This window comes from Cervus elaphus, chromosome 9 (genome assembly GCF_910594005.1).
Source record: "Cervus elaphus chromosome 9, mCerEla1.1, whole genome shotgun sequence".
Classification (NCBI taxonomy): domain Eukaryota; kingdom Metazoa; phylum Chordata; class Mammalia; order Artiodactyla; family Cervidae; genus Cervus; species Cervus elaphus.
In genome coordinates, this window is record NC_057823.1 from 92,760,899 (window position 1) to 92,774,080 (window position 13,182).

General features: G+C 46.3%; 1 protein-coding gene across 1 annotated transcript in view; it reads right to left on the bottom strand.

Moving 5' to 3' along the window:
* LOC122700824 (protein enabled-like) overlaps positions 1 to 6,736 on the bottom strand; it is a 133,566-nt gene extending 126,830 nt beyond the window's left edge. Inside the window, exons 1-3 of the mRNA XM_043913857.1 lie at positions 6,552 to 6,736; positions 5,726 to 6,502; positions 3,849 to 3,913 (exon numbers count right to left, since the gene is read on the bottom strand). Of these exons, the coding sequence (XP_043769792.1) occupies positions 3,849 to 3,913; positions 5,726 to 6,502; positions 6,552 to 6,736 (1,027 nt within the window). The remainder of the gene's footprint in view (positions 1 to 3,848; positions 3,914 to 5,725; positions 6,503 to 6,551) is intronic.
* Positions 6,737 to 13,182: the final 6,446 nt, after the last annotated feature.

Here is a 13,182-nt window from a genome sequence, read left to right on the forward strand (position 1 = left end):
GATAGGGTAAGGAGCCTATTGAAAGTCTCATTATATCCAAACTGTCATTCTTTCCAGGAAAGTCCAGAAAATATAGAAGGGAATCATAGGCACTGCAGGGCACACAGTCTCTCATTCTATAAGTAGCTTTCAGGGAGATATGGCTTCAATGTTCTTCCCCACAGAAAAGATATTCTAAGAGAAAAAAAAAAAAATCCTTTCCTGCATGCACAATCACAAAATCATGCAAGCCTGTGGATCGTTTTTAATCACAGGCTAGAGCAGCAGTCAGCCAGCCTATACCCAAAGAAGACAGACAATGTGAACTGAAGAAGAGTTTGAATGGAAGTGAAAAGAACTGAGTTTTATTCCCAGCTCTGTGATTCACCTGCATGGTCTTGGGCAAGTTCCTTAACCTCTCTGGACCTCTGTCTCTTGTTCGTTATGTTTTATTTTGTTTCACGGGGAAAACAAGAGGAGATCAAAAAACTTTTTAAAATTATGGCTAGGAAAATATTAGAGATCACATAGACCCATTTCCAACTTCACAGATGAGAACAGTGAAGCAGAGAAGTATACCCAGCCATAGGCAATTAGATGAGAAGTGTTCTAACAAGCATTGCAGCTCCAATTTTTAAAATTCACTTAAAATGACAAGTAACATGTCAAATTTTTAGGCCACGTGAAAAAAGTACATAAAAGGCAAAAGAGGTTGAAAATTATCAAATTTAGGATGATGATAATCTCTTCAAGAAGCCATAAGGGAAAAGAATCAGGAAGAGCATCAGTTGTTCTGGTAGCATTTTATTTCTCAAAATGAGTTTAGAGTACAAGAACGCTTGTTTCTCTTTATGTATCATTTTTTTGTCTAGAATGTTTTCTAGTAATTTTTTAAGTAGCCACCAAAACATCTTTAACCAAAATCTGAGTGAAATAAATGAAATTTCTCTGGAAACTATTTTAAACATTCTCCTGTTGAGTTTAAAAGATAAATATTACTATGTCCCCTAATATAAGAACACAAGAGTAAAATAGGCTATATTTCCAGCTTAGTAAAATATTAAAAAATACACAAATGGCACAAAACATAAAAGGAACTGTATTACTAGTAGCATGATTAACCCATTTAAGAATAGTGAGAGAAATACCCAATAATTTGTATATGCCTAAGAGAAACAGATTCAAGAATCTCATCTGAGAGTCTACTGTTTAATCATCAGGATTCTTTATTTGTTTTTAATGAGACAAACAGGATGAAATGGCTTACCAAAAGTAAGCAAAGGCCTTTCTAAACCTCAACATGGAACCTACCTGTAAAGACTAAATTCCTCTGAAATCTCTGAAATTTCCCAACAAGAAAGTGTAGGTCATTCAGCAAAATATATTTACTGTACACTACTATAATAGCTATTTAATTGTTATCATTATGATGCAGATATATAATGGAAACAGATGTTCCTTTTTCCTTTCAGCAAAGCACAGGAAAAGCATAAACTTGCTGATATTGCATGGACTACTACCATAGCACAATAAAGGAAAAAAGACATTAGCACATGACAATATTAGTTTTTGCTACACAACTAATTGCATAAAAAGTACAACTTGAGATCATTAAATCAATATAATTTTCAGCACTACAGAAGGGAAACAAATAGATTTGTATAACCAGCCTATTTCACATCTGCAGTTGGGAAAATACTTCTGAGAGACTAAGTATATGCAAAATGCTACCGCTGCTTTCAGAACACAAGGAAAAGTCTTGTTCTGTTTTCTCTGCTAATGTAACATGAATTAAAATGCTGCCTCCACAGAGAACATTTTTTAAACAGCACCAGTATAAACTGGAAGAACCTTTCCAAAAATGATTTGGCAGTTCATATCAAGACTTTTAAAAAATAGCCTATACTCTCAATCCAACTAGTTTCTTTGCTAATAATATATTGTAACAAAATTAACCAGTGGGATGATAGTTTTATTTTAAATGCTATTCTTCATAATTTTATTTATAATCATGGAAAAGTACAAATGTAACTAATAGTAGACCAGTGGCTACTTAAATCATATGTTAAAACATACAGTAATATAAATTATTTTAATGACAATTTTAATTATATAAGAAAATTTTCATTGTATAACACCAACTGAAGAAAAGCAGGACAGTTTATGTCTATATCTACAGTATATATATAAAATGTTTGGGGGGAAACTCTTAGAAAAACATACAAAATGTCATTTCTAACTTTTTCAAATTCTCTGAGCAGATACTACCATCAGAAAATGATATATATTTTTCTTTAAACAGTCAAACAATTCTATTTCCATGCTCTAATACTCTGTCCTTGTCCAAAGTTTCTAAAAATTCTTTGGGTCAAATATTCTTATAAATATTTATAGGTAAATGCACTTAAAGTTATGCTAACATGTTGTTCGATCCCAAAATCTGGCATAGAAAGAAAAGTATTTGTCAGTCACATAGACATTGCATTTTTTCCTGAGCTAAACATTTTTTTTTTCTCACAAATTAAGGAAAAGTTTTATCGGACAAACATTACAAATGCTTACTTAAGAGCTATTAATATGATGTACTTTAAGTCACAAAGTCAAGGAAATTTTTCAATTAAAAATAATTCTAAAGCATATTAAGTAGCCTATTAACTGCTCTCCCAAAATGCAAATAAAAAGTTTGCCATAAGCTTTTGTAGGATTCCTAGTTTCAGGATTCTATTTTTACAAGAAGGAGCTGATTTGTCTTAGGCTATTACTGTCTATTACTTCTTGAAGTCTTGAGGAAAGGTGGGAAGCAGCAAATTCTGGCAATCTGCCTAAAGAGAAATCAATGAAACAAATTAATCCTTCGCAGGCTGCAATGACACAGTAATCCATCATTCAGAGCTGCTTTTATATACCAAATCAGAGAGCAGAGCAGAGAGCCCTGGGGGACCTCACAGACAACAACTTACACCAACACTGGGAAAATACTGAGGAATCAGTTTATTTAAAGAGGATAGATTTCAGTTGATTGCCTATTTCATCAAATAAAGATTTTTTTTCCTTCACAGTGTGATGAACCCAAGGCCTGATGACTATATCTTCAGAATTCAGTACCATATATGCTGGCTGACATCAATAAGGGATGGGTGTTTTAAAATAATCAGCATCATTAATCAGTATGAACAAATATCTGGATAGAGTAATATTACTTTTTCCATCAAATTTCTAGATGTTAAACACATTCTCTGTTTGCAGGAGGGACTAACTGTAAATTCACCTACTAATCTATAACTTAACTGACCAATTCCTGGTAAACCACATTTCAGTTATAAGATACATACAACTTCCTAAGTATTGTGTTAAGTTTAAAGGCATGAAAACTTTAATTTCATTTCTTGTGATATAAAGTCCAACAAGCCAACCAAATTATAAATAAATAACTTGCTTTATCACAATAAATAGCTCTCTGGCTTATACTAGAAAAGGAAAGATAAATATGGTTTCTTTTTAAAAATAAACATAAGCAATGTACAGCAATACATTTACACTGTTTATACATACACAAAAACATATGTATCTAAATTTATTTATGCCTATGGAGAAATTTACACACCTGAGTGTGTCATCTTAGAGCAATGTATTCTGAGTGAAGTATATTCCCTAGATGAAAACTAATGACAAGAACTATAAAGTCACAGTGTATTACTATTGTTAAATGCATGCATCTTTTTCACAGTTAAATGAGAGAAGTTAATGAAAGAAAAGAATTTTCAAGAAATAAAACAGAAACAAATCTGTCACAATGGTCCCTGAAATGTTAAAACCCAGAATATCTAATCATGAATCAGGAAAAAAAAAAAAGTTAAATAAATGCTAACCAGTCGATTTCTGAGTGGCATCTTCGATTCTGAGGTCCATGGCCATATGATTGCAATTCCTGGACCTGCTGATGCATTTTTAATTCAATGCATGGATCTAGTATTTATTGATTTAATAAGGTTAGAGGTATTACATTGTTGCTGCTACTGATGAACTGTCAGCAATTTAATCTAGTGAAATCTAACAGAGGAATATATATTTTAGGGAAGGGAGTGGGTGGGGGAAGGGGGGGAGAGGCAATAGCTATGTAAATGTCATCCCTTCAATACCCGTGATGGTGACAAGACCAAAGCCCCTTCTCTCTCACACTGAGGGCTCCAGATATTTACTAACGATGTTGGCTACCAGCTAGCTGAGGTCACAATGAAGAGACTGCAACAAAGTCTTGCAGGTAAACCTTCAATATCAGGGGAAGCAAGGACTTATCTCCCATTGCCACCCTCTAACCTCTCCTCAAAGGTTTTGAGGTGCCTGCAGGCACACACATGCACTCACTCCCCATGACCTGAGCCTTTACCTTCTCACCTCAGGGTTTAAAGGAGCCCTTCAGCAGTTTCTTTTTTGGCCCCTAACATTTTCCAGGGCATCCTTTAGCATGCAGGCAGACAGAAAAGAAAGGAGACAATTCACTTTCTCAAAAACAATTCTTCCAAAAATACAACCAAAACAGAGGCTTTACATAGTATGTCAAAAAATGGAGATACTATAGGATACAGAATCAGAGAGGAGGAGGAGGAAAATCCACCAAAGTTGCTGAAACAGACACTTGGAGAATATTAAAAAGCTTTTTGCACTGCTCTGCTACCCTGCTTGTGGGTTTCTTTCCCCAACCTGGACACCTGGGAAGCGTGTTGTTCTCCAGCTTTTCCCAGACTTTGAAGAAATGGATAATCTAAGGAGCAGTGCTGCTGCTGGGGTCAGTAAAACTATGCTAATTGGTGAACCTAATTGCTTCAAGCAGTCCTGCCTCCAAACAGGGAGAGCAGTTGATGGAGTCGGTCTGTTCCTAATAAAATGAAGAAGCACTGAATTAAATTCCCAAGGAAGGCACTATAAAAGTTTCCACAGTGTAACCAAATGACTTCACCTATGCTATTACCCCTAAGATGACATCTTTGAAAGAAAGCAGACCCCAGTCAGGCTCCATATTCATAAATTGGCTGAGTTTTAGGCCAGTGAATCTGGATTGATTTAAAAAGGCTTTTTCATCCTTCCAATCAAATGAAGTCATTGTTAATTAGATGCTTTCTGTTAACAATGTCACTCTTCTCCGCATTACCTGCTCACACTTGCAGCGCCTCTAGTGCAACATCTGGACTTTCCCTACCCGCCCCCCACCCGGCCCCCCAGCAGTCCTCGCAAGTTCAGCTCCAGGGTGGTGGCATATCCGTTTCTCCATCCCTGTCCGAAGGAAGAGCCTATTCAGTGTACCAGAGGCGACATACACAGCGACTCTGTAGATTGAGAGATGATAAAACAATCTCTGGGAACGCTCCCCAGATACGGGGCTTCCAAAAAAATCATTTTTAATTAACTACGCAGCAGTTTCTCTGTGCTATTTCCCGCCTTGTGGACGGATGTTTTCCACGCTGCCTAAGGCCACTACGTAAACTCCCAGTGACTGTCCAACTTGTTAAAATCAAGCTCCCCCTTAGAAATTGGGGTTTGAGGTCTCCCCGCCTTGCCCCCCAGGGCCTTGCTCCCTGTCCCCTTCTCTCCACACCCAACACCTGAAGAGGACCTGCGGGCCGAGACGGGCAACCCGTGGGGCAGCCCAGGGCGCTCCGGGCCCAAGACAGGAGAGAAGCGAGCCGCGCGGGGAGTTAGCCTCGCAGAAGGTGCCTCGCTCGACGGTGGGTCTCCCTCAGAACCTTACAAGGCTGGGCGGAGGCCGGCTTCTGCCTCCGGGTCCATTCCGGAGAGGCTGGCGGCACGGAACCAAGGGGGCACCCGCCAGAGCCTGACCGAGGGCGCGCGCCCGGGGTTCGGGGAGCGTGCGCCACCCCCAGGTCGGGCCTGGTTTCCTTCCTGAACTTTCCCCGCCGCGCGGGCCCGGGGCCTTGGTCGCTCCGGCCCGCCCGCGAGGTGTGGGGGGCCTTCGGCGTCCGCGAAGGCGCGGCTACAGCGCTCGGAGGAGGGCCCGGCGCAGCCCACCCCGGCACGGCCCGGGCCCCTCCGCCGCGCGGGGTACCCCCGGCTCGCGTCGAGCGCCCGGCCGCCCCACCCCGCGAGCGGGCCCCGTGCCCGGATGTGGGCCTCGCTTCCGGGAAGGCCTCCCTTCACCCCACCCCCCACCCCCGGCCCCGCTCTGACCCGAGAGCCCGGGCCTCGAGGGAAGGAACCCCGGGGGGGGGGGGGGGGGCTGAAGGGAAAATGGGTGGGGAGGAATCCCAGGGGGCCCCCCCAAGGGAAAATGCGTGGGAAGGAATCCGGGGGGGGGGGGCGAAGGGAAAATGGGTGGGGAGGAATCCGAGGGGGCCCCCGAAGGGAAAATGGGTGGGAAATAATCCGAGGGGGGGCCCGAAGGGAAAATGGGTGGGGAAGAATCCGGGGGGGGGGGGCCGAAGGGAAAATGGGTAGGGAAGAATCCGAGGGGGGGCCCTGAAAGGAAAATGGGTGCGCAGAGCGCAGAATTCGTTCTCCGGGGACGCCCCTGTGGGAATGAGGAATGTGAGGAGACAGGGGCAGTGAGGGCCCTAGACGGCCGTGGGGACGGCGCGGGCTTCCGGCTGGGGCCTCCCTCCCCTGAGGCGGCGCTCCGCGTCGGCAGCGCCGAGGGCCACGCTTGATCCAAGGGCCTCGGCGGATGAAGGGGCAGCCGCCAACACTTTAGAACCTCCGGCGGGCCCCCGAATGCCTCTCGGGGACCCGCCGCCAGGTCACTCATTTCACCCCGGTGCAAGGAGGTCCTGGGCGGGAGTCGCCTACCTACCGGGACGCAGACCTCGATCTGGGACTCTGGGTCCCTGAGGCAGGCGCTTGGGGGCCAGACGGCCTTGTGGGGGGCGCCCGACGGCCTTGGAGATCGCGGCCTGGCCAGTCTTCCCCGCCTGGGGCTGCGGAACGGGGGACGGTCAGAGGGGCTCGACGGTTAGGCCACCGTGAGTCCCGAATTCCTAGACATCACAGACGGCAGAACCACAGCAGACGAGATTAGACAGTGACGGTGGAAAGACAGAAGCCTCCCCCCCCCCGCCCCCGGGGACAGGCGCATACTGCGAGCGGGGACACTTCACTGCCCTTCTTCAAATCTTTTACCTCGGAGCTTTGCCCTGTGACAACGCCCGCCCGCTCCGCCAGACGGTTCAGGGAAGGGAACTTTCCCCGGGACTCTTTACTCCTGTTACGTCTGCTCTGGAAGGCAGTCCGACAAATAATAGCAGCAGCTGAAACACCTGCGATCTCTCAATACCATTAAAAAAAAAAAAAGACGGTGACTGGAGTCATTTCTCCTTCCGCTTCCAGAGGGAGCTCAAACCTGAAGCCTCAAGGTTATCCCTAAGTGTGAAACAGGATGCTCGCCAAACCGGCTGGGAACACCGCCGCCCCGCACCTTTGGGGGGAGGGGGGGGTTCCCCTTTGCCAACCTAAGAGACGACCCGATGGTTCTCCTTCTCGTGTGTTTATGTGTGAACCTAAAGTGGGGGCTTGTGCAGTGTAACACCCTCCTCTGACCCTCTGGAGGCTAAACTAGAACTGAGCGAAGGGAGATGAAGTGAAGGGGAAGGGAATGTGCCCTGGAGAGAGTGGCTGGCAGAAGTCTGAGTGGGTGGTTGCGCAAGGGCGGCGGGACCCAGGTGCGCGCGGGTGAATCCCAGCACCGCCAGCCTCGGGGCTCTGGGCAGACCCCGCAGAATCCGGCCACGTGCTGGGGCTGCTGTACTCTGACTCTGCCTTTCGGCGATCTACTGACAGACAGACAGACAGACAGACACACACACACACCCCGACGCGTGCATCTCTCTCTCCTGAGGTCCCTCCGAGGTTGTCCAGGCCTGGGAACCCCGCGGATGTCCGTCTGGCACCGCCACTTGGCCATTCCGCTCTCGCTGGAAGAAGGGGGTAGCTGCAGCCGGGGAGGGAGGGCAGACGAAGGCGCCCGTCTCGGTGGGCACCCAGCCCCGCGCAGGGTAAGGACTGATGGAGGGGCCGCGCCCGGGGAGGGGCGGCGTCCTCCATGGCCCAGGCCTCTCCTCCTCGCCACTAGGTCGGGTCACCTGTCATCCCAAGCTTGACGGGTGCTCGCCACACTCCGCTCTCCGCGGCCACGCGACATCACCCTGCCAGCCGAAGCTGCGCGCCCTGGCGGTTCCCGGGCGTCCCAGCCCAGAGAGCCAGGGCTCACCCCTCACCGCGAGCCTCTAGATACAAACAGCACTGGCGTCGCTCTTCCTGCCTCCAGATCCGGATCTTATCCTCCCTGCGGGCAATGACTTGCTGGTGTCTGGGGGGTGGTGGTTGTTTCTTTTAAAAGTATATTAAAGGATCATTGGCATCTCCCCGTCAAGTCATTACGCCTTCATCCCCCGTCAATTAACCACACCTCAGAGGGCTGCTATTAAGAGCTAAATTGAGCTGCAAGAGTAGGTATCCCGTTTCGGGCAGATGTTGTCATCTCCCGCGGAGATAAGCGGCGGGCGGGCCGGACCCGCAGCTTCCGCAGCCGCCCCGCGCTGGACCAGGCTAAGGACTCTGGTTTGCGGGGGCTGGAAGGGAGGTCCCTGCCCGACATTGCGCTGGCGCTCCCGGGGCCGCGGGGGGCGGGGGCCCTCGGACCTCAACCGCTGAGCCGTCAAGGGGAAGTGTCTCCCGAGTTACGCCAGGGAAAACGCCAAGAGCGAGCCGTGCGTCTTTACGCAGAAAAGTAGCGTGCAAAGTGTGAGCGAAGCCCCAGCTCCGCGGCCGGAGACCCGGAACGGGGACAGCGGAGGTGTGGCAAGAGGACAAAGTAGTGACTTTGGCTGGCAGCGCTCCACCGGCGCACCCCACTTCCTCTTCCCGCCACTCCAGCCTCCTTCCTCCCTGGTGGCAGGCCCCCAGGACCCCTTGTGGAGGAAGGTTTGGTGCTATGGAGATGCTAGATCTGGAGCTAGGGAATCCTGGACGGAAACGTGGCATTTAGGACAAAGGAGGTGCACTGGAAGACCGCCCGTCGTGATGTGTCTTTCCACTCTTCCTCACCCCCAGTCACTCCTGGGGACTTGGAACACGGCTGTCCTGTCGCACGCGGCTGGGAGACGCTGCAGGGCGGAGGAAAGGGGGATGGGGAACAACGGAAGGTGGCCCTCGCTGCAGTTACAGGGCCTTCCTCCCGATAGTGGGCACAATAAATTTAGCCAAGGCTAGAGGAGATTAATTCCCCAGCATAATCCAATTAAAAGATTTCTAAAGTAATCTTTTGCGAAAATGAAAAAAAAAAAGTGCGTGGCTAAAGAGGGGACTGCTTTTGATGACAGTGATTTATCGCCTCGGCACAGCGGGGGCTGGCCGCTAGCTCTCCTGCACGCGATTTGACCAGGGCTTCCCGTCGGTGCCTCCAATCCAAACCTTAGCCTTTCTGAAAGACAGCCATCCATCACGCCAACCTGGGCAGGAGAAACAAGTGCAAGGGACTGGGGTTGCTTACAAGCACCATAGACTTTTTAAAGTGCTATTAGATTTATGGTCTCTTTTTCGACGCCCATCCAGAGTAATTAGCACATATGTTCTAAATAGATGATAGTTTTGTGAGCAATAAAGCAATTACCCATCGTTGGAGCTGACAGTTCCTCCAACTAAACTCCAACCAGCAGCTAATTGGAAAAGTCATTTCAGCTCCATTGTTTGCAATTAGTCCTGCTAAACTACTACACCCCAACTAGCTGGTTTGAGATTAATTTATTCAAAGTTGTATTTGCACGGACGAACCATTGCTACGAAGGGACTTGCCTTTTGCCCCCACCAGACTTCGCACTGGGACTAGAGGAGCAGGTGGGAGAGAGGCCGATGTTTGGGGGTCAGGATGGTTCCCAGGGGAGGAAGCGCCTGGCCGGGCCTCAGCTTCAAGGTCAGTGTCCAGCGCACTAAGCGCGGCCGCCGACAGAGAAAGCCATTGTTTCTCCTGCTGGGCAGTAACTGAAAGAAACTGCTCAGTTCTCAGTTTGTGCTACCAAAAGCTGAGTGTTAAAAAAAAAAAAAAAATCAGCATAGAGGAGGTGACTGGGTTCTAAGGGCACACCTTTCCTGCTGCACACCCAGCTGTGACCCTGGGCCACCTAACTGTCCCTGAAGGATAAAAGTAGACTCAGACTCCAAAACAGCAAAACCCCGAGCCCTCTTCCAAGTCGGGGGAGAGGGATCTTTCAGGTCTTTCAATTCTCGGAGTGGTTGGTGAAAGAAAAGACTAGAAAGGTCAGGCAGACTAGAAAGCTCTGCTTCTGCCTTCAGCCTGAGTGCAAAGTCCCCTTGAACTGGTGGGTTGACATGAATTCCTTTCTTCGCTTTTTCTTTTTCTTTTCCTTTCTTTCTTTCCTTACCTTTTTTCTTCTTTCCTTTCTAAAGTTAAGCCAAACAGGTCCCAAGATTTGTGCACAGTGAGTGGAAAAAATGTGTTAAACGTCGGTTTGACGCCCCACCGGAGCTTCCAAATATCCAGCGGCTGGGATTCTTCTACTTAATTTAATCTTTATTGGACAGGGCAGCTCCTACACTCCTATTCACCAGGAAACCCCGGGAAACAGATCCGTTGGGGTTCAGAACTGAGAGCGGGAAGAAGAGTTAAAGAGGGATTAATCCTCTCCCACCCAACTTCGAACTTTGGAACTGTGATCTCCACTAGGCTGGGGTTAGGGGAGGGGGCCCAAGGTCCCAGCCGTGACAGCCAAGGGTCTCTGCAGTCTGGAGCAGGGGGTGGGGAGGCTGCCAGGCTAGAAGGGAACTTGTAGCCCTGGTAACCGAGTATTCCCTTAAAGGAATTTACATTCTGGGAGCAATGCGAATTTTACTTAGAAGAATATGAGATTGGGGGTTGGGGGCCAGAACGGTTTCTTAGGAAGTAAAGCCCAGTACCTTCAGCCCTAGAAATCAAATGTCCTTTTCTTGATAGCCATTCATACCTAACAACCTGAGACTGTTTCTCCTTTATGAAGGACATGTAACAATGGCTAAGAAGACAATTCAAATAGTGTTGTAGTCAACATGTGAGACTTACTATAACAATTCTCATTTCAAAACAAATTATAATCAGTTACTCAGCTTCAAAGATTTGAAAACATCTATAGCAAAAAAAAAAAAGCAAACTTTTAAACTGCCTAATGTCAGGCAGGCTCTTGTTTTCCAGTTATTTTTGTTCTAGCCAATTTAATTCCAATAAAAAAACAAAAAAAAATTACTGGGGAGAAATTGAAAGTAATGGTGTCATCTTACCCCATCATTTCCCACCTGTCATACACTTTCTACACTCTAAAGAGAAATTCTCCTGTCAGTGTGGCTTCCAGTTGAAAGTGGAAAGGAAATAAGATGTCTTCACTAAAAGACTGCTCATTGTGTTCTCAATTACTTGCTTTTTTTTTCAGGACTTAAATATGACATCCTAGAGAGTTGGGGGGGAGCTGAAAAAAGAATCAGCTGACACTATCACCTGGACTTGGTAGAGAATCCTAATGTGTGTATGCATACTTATGTGTAAATGCAACAAAATAAAAACCCACCCAAATCCAGAATGTATGGGACACATTTATGTAAACATCCTTACACTCCCCAAAATCTCTAAGCACATGTGTACAAAGATGTAGTCCTATGCAAGCTCAGCTAGCTGTCTACACACATGTATTCACTCCTGGAATAAAGGCATTTTCATTGCTCCCCATAGTTTCTTTCCATTAAGGGTGATTAGATGATGTCTATTCAAAGTTGCTGATCCAGAGAGAAAATAAGAGTAGATAAAAGGAGATTTCAAGTGACCTCCTCGTCCCTTTCACACCAACCTGAGCCCTAGAATAGCCAAGGATCAACCAACACAAAAGCCCTGTCCTTTCTCTTTTCAGTTTCAGAAGATTTCATGCAAATGGTTAACAATAAAACATAGAACTATCACCAAGTTTGTTAGATCACGCATTGGGAATACTTTATTAACTCCTCCCACAGATGGGCTAGGTTTATTATCCTCCTCTGAAGTGGGTAAATAAAATATACATAGCAAAACGGGATAATTATTTACGGCTCCATGTGGTTTGTATCAGTGGTGTACTATGCTCGTTGCTTTTTCATTTGAACTTTACCTAAAGCCCCTCTCCCCCACTAATGGAGGACACTGTAATAAACATATCTTTCCACTGACAGTTTAGAGAGAAATGTTAGGTTTTTATTTACATCAAACTTCTGATGGGTAAAACAGGATTGCAGCATGACCATAGTTACCGACAGATCTGCTGGCTCTGTGAGCCAATACTTTTCCACTACTTTGGTTTACTTTATAGGCAGTGAAGAAAGTGGCAGTGGCATTGAAGACTTAAACATATTCCAGCAGCTTTTAATCAGTGAATGTCCAACTCAGATCTACTTCTGATGGGCTAATCTTGGAATAAAAGAAATAGGTGCTCTGACAGGTAACTATTAAGGGAAAGTATTACAGAGTGTAGTTAATTGTATTGCCAAGGTATTCTAACAAGTTTCAAACTTATTTCAAACTTGAATTTTCTTCTAAAGCCAAGTCATTTTTTGGAAGGAGAGCCACACAGTTATTCTTCACTCAAGCCGGACCTTTAAAATAAAGAAATACATTTCCTAACACAAAGTTTCCAGTTCTTAATTTTTGCATAAATGCATTCACATAGCTAAGGCTTGATTTTTACAAAAAGTAAATATTTGTCCCTGGTTTCACTGGCACGGGTGTGCTAGGAACTGTTGTCACTTGTCCTCCTACACAAGGCTTGATTTGCATCCAAAGGTCAGCACTTGCTCTCCTGCCCTTTTCCTGAGGCTACTCCCGGGCCCTCTAACTGGGGGCCCAAGCGAAAAAACGGGAAGTGCTTCCCTTATCTCTCTTTTCCAAAACACATGCTTTAACTGACCAGTTTGTGATAGAAAACTAAACTGTTTTTTAAGGTGAAGCACTTTTGTCTGGGCATTTCGACCCAAAGGTGACGGAGAAGCAGTACCCAGCCATACCAGTGTGCCAGTGAGTGCAGAAGCCTGCTGGATTCTTGGTTCAGCTACACAGGCAGGCTGAGAGCAGGCAGTCCATCAGAAGTCTGACTCCCAACTTGGCCTTTCCACCCTTATTTTCACATTGACAAAGGCAGACCTTTTTACAGCTGGGCAGCCACAGTACAGACTGAGTTCAGTCTTGCAAGA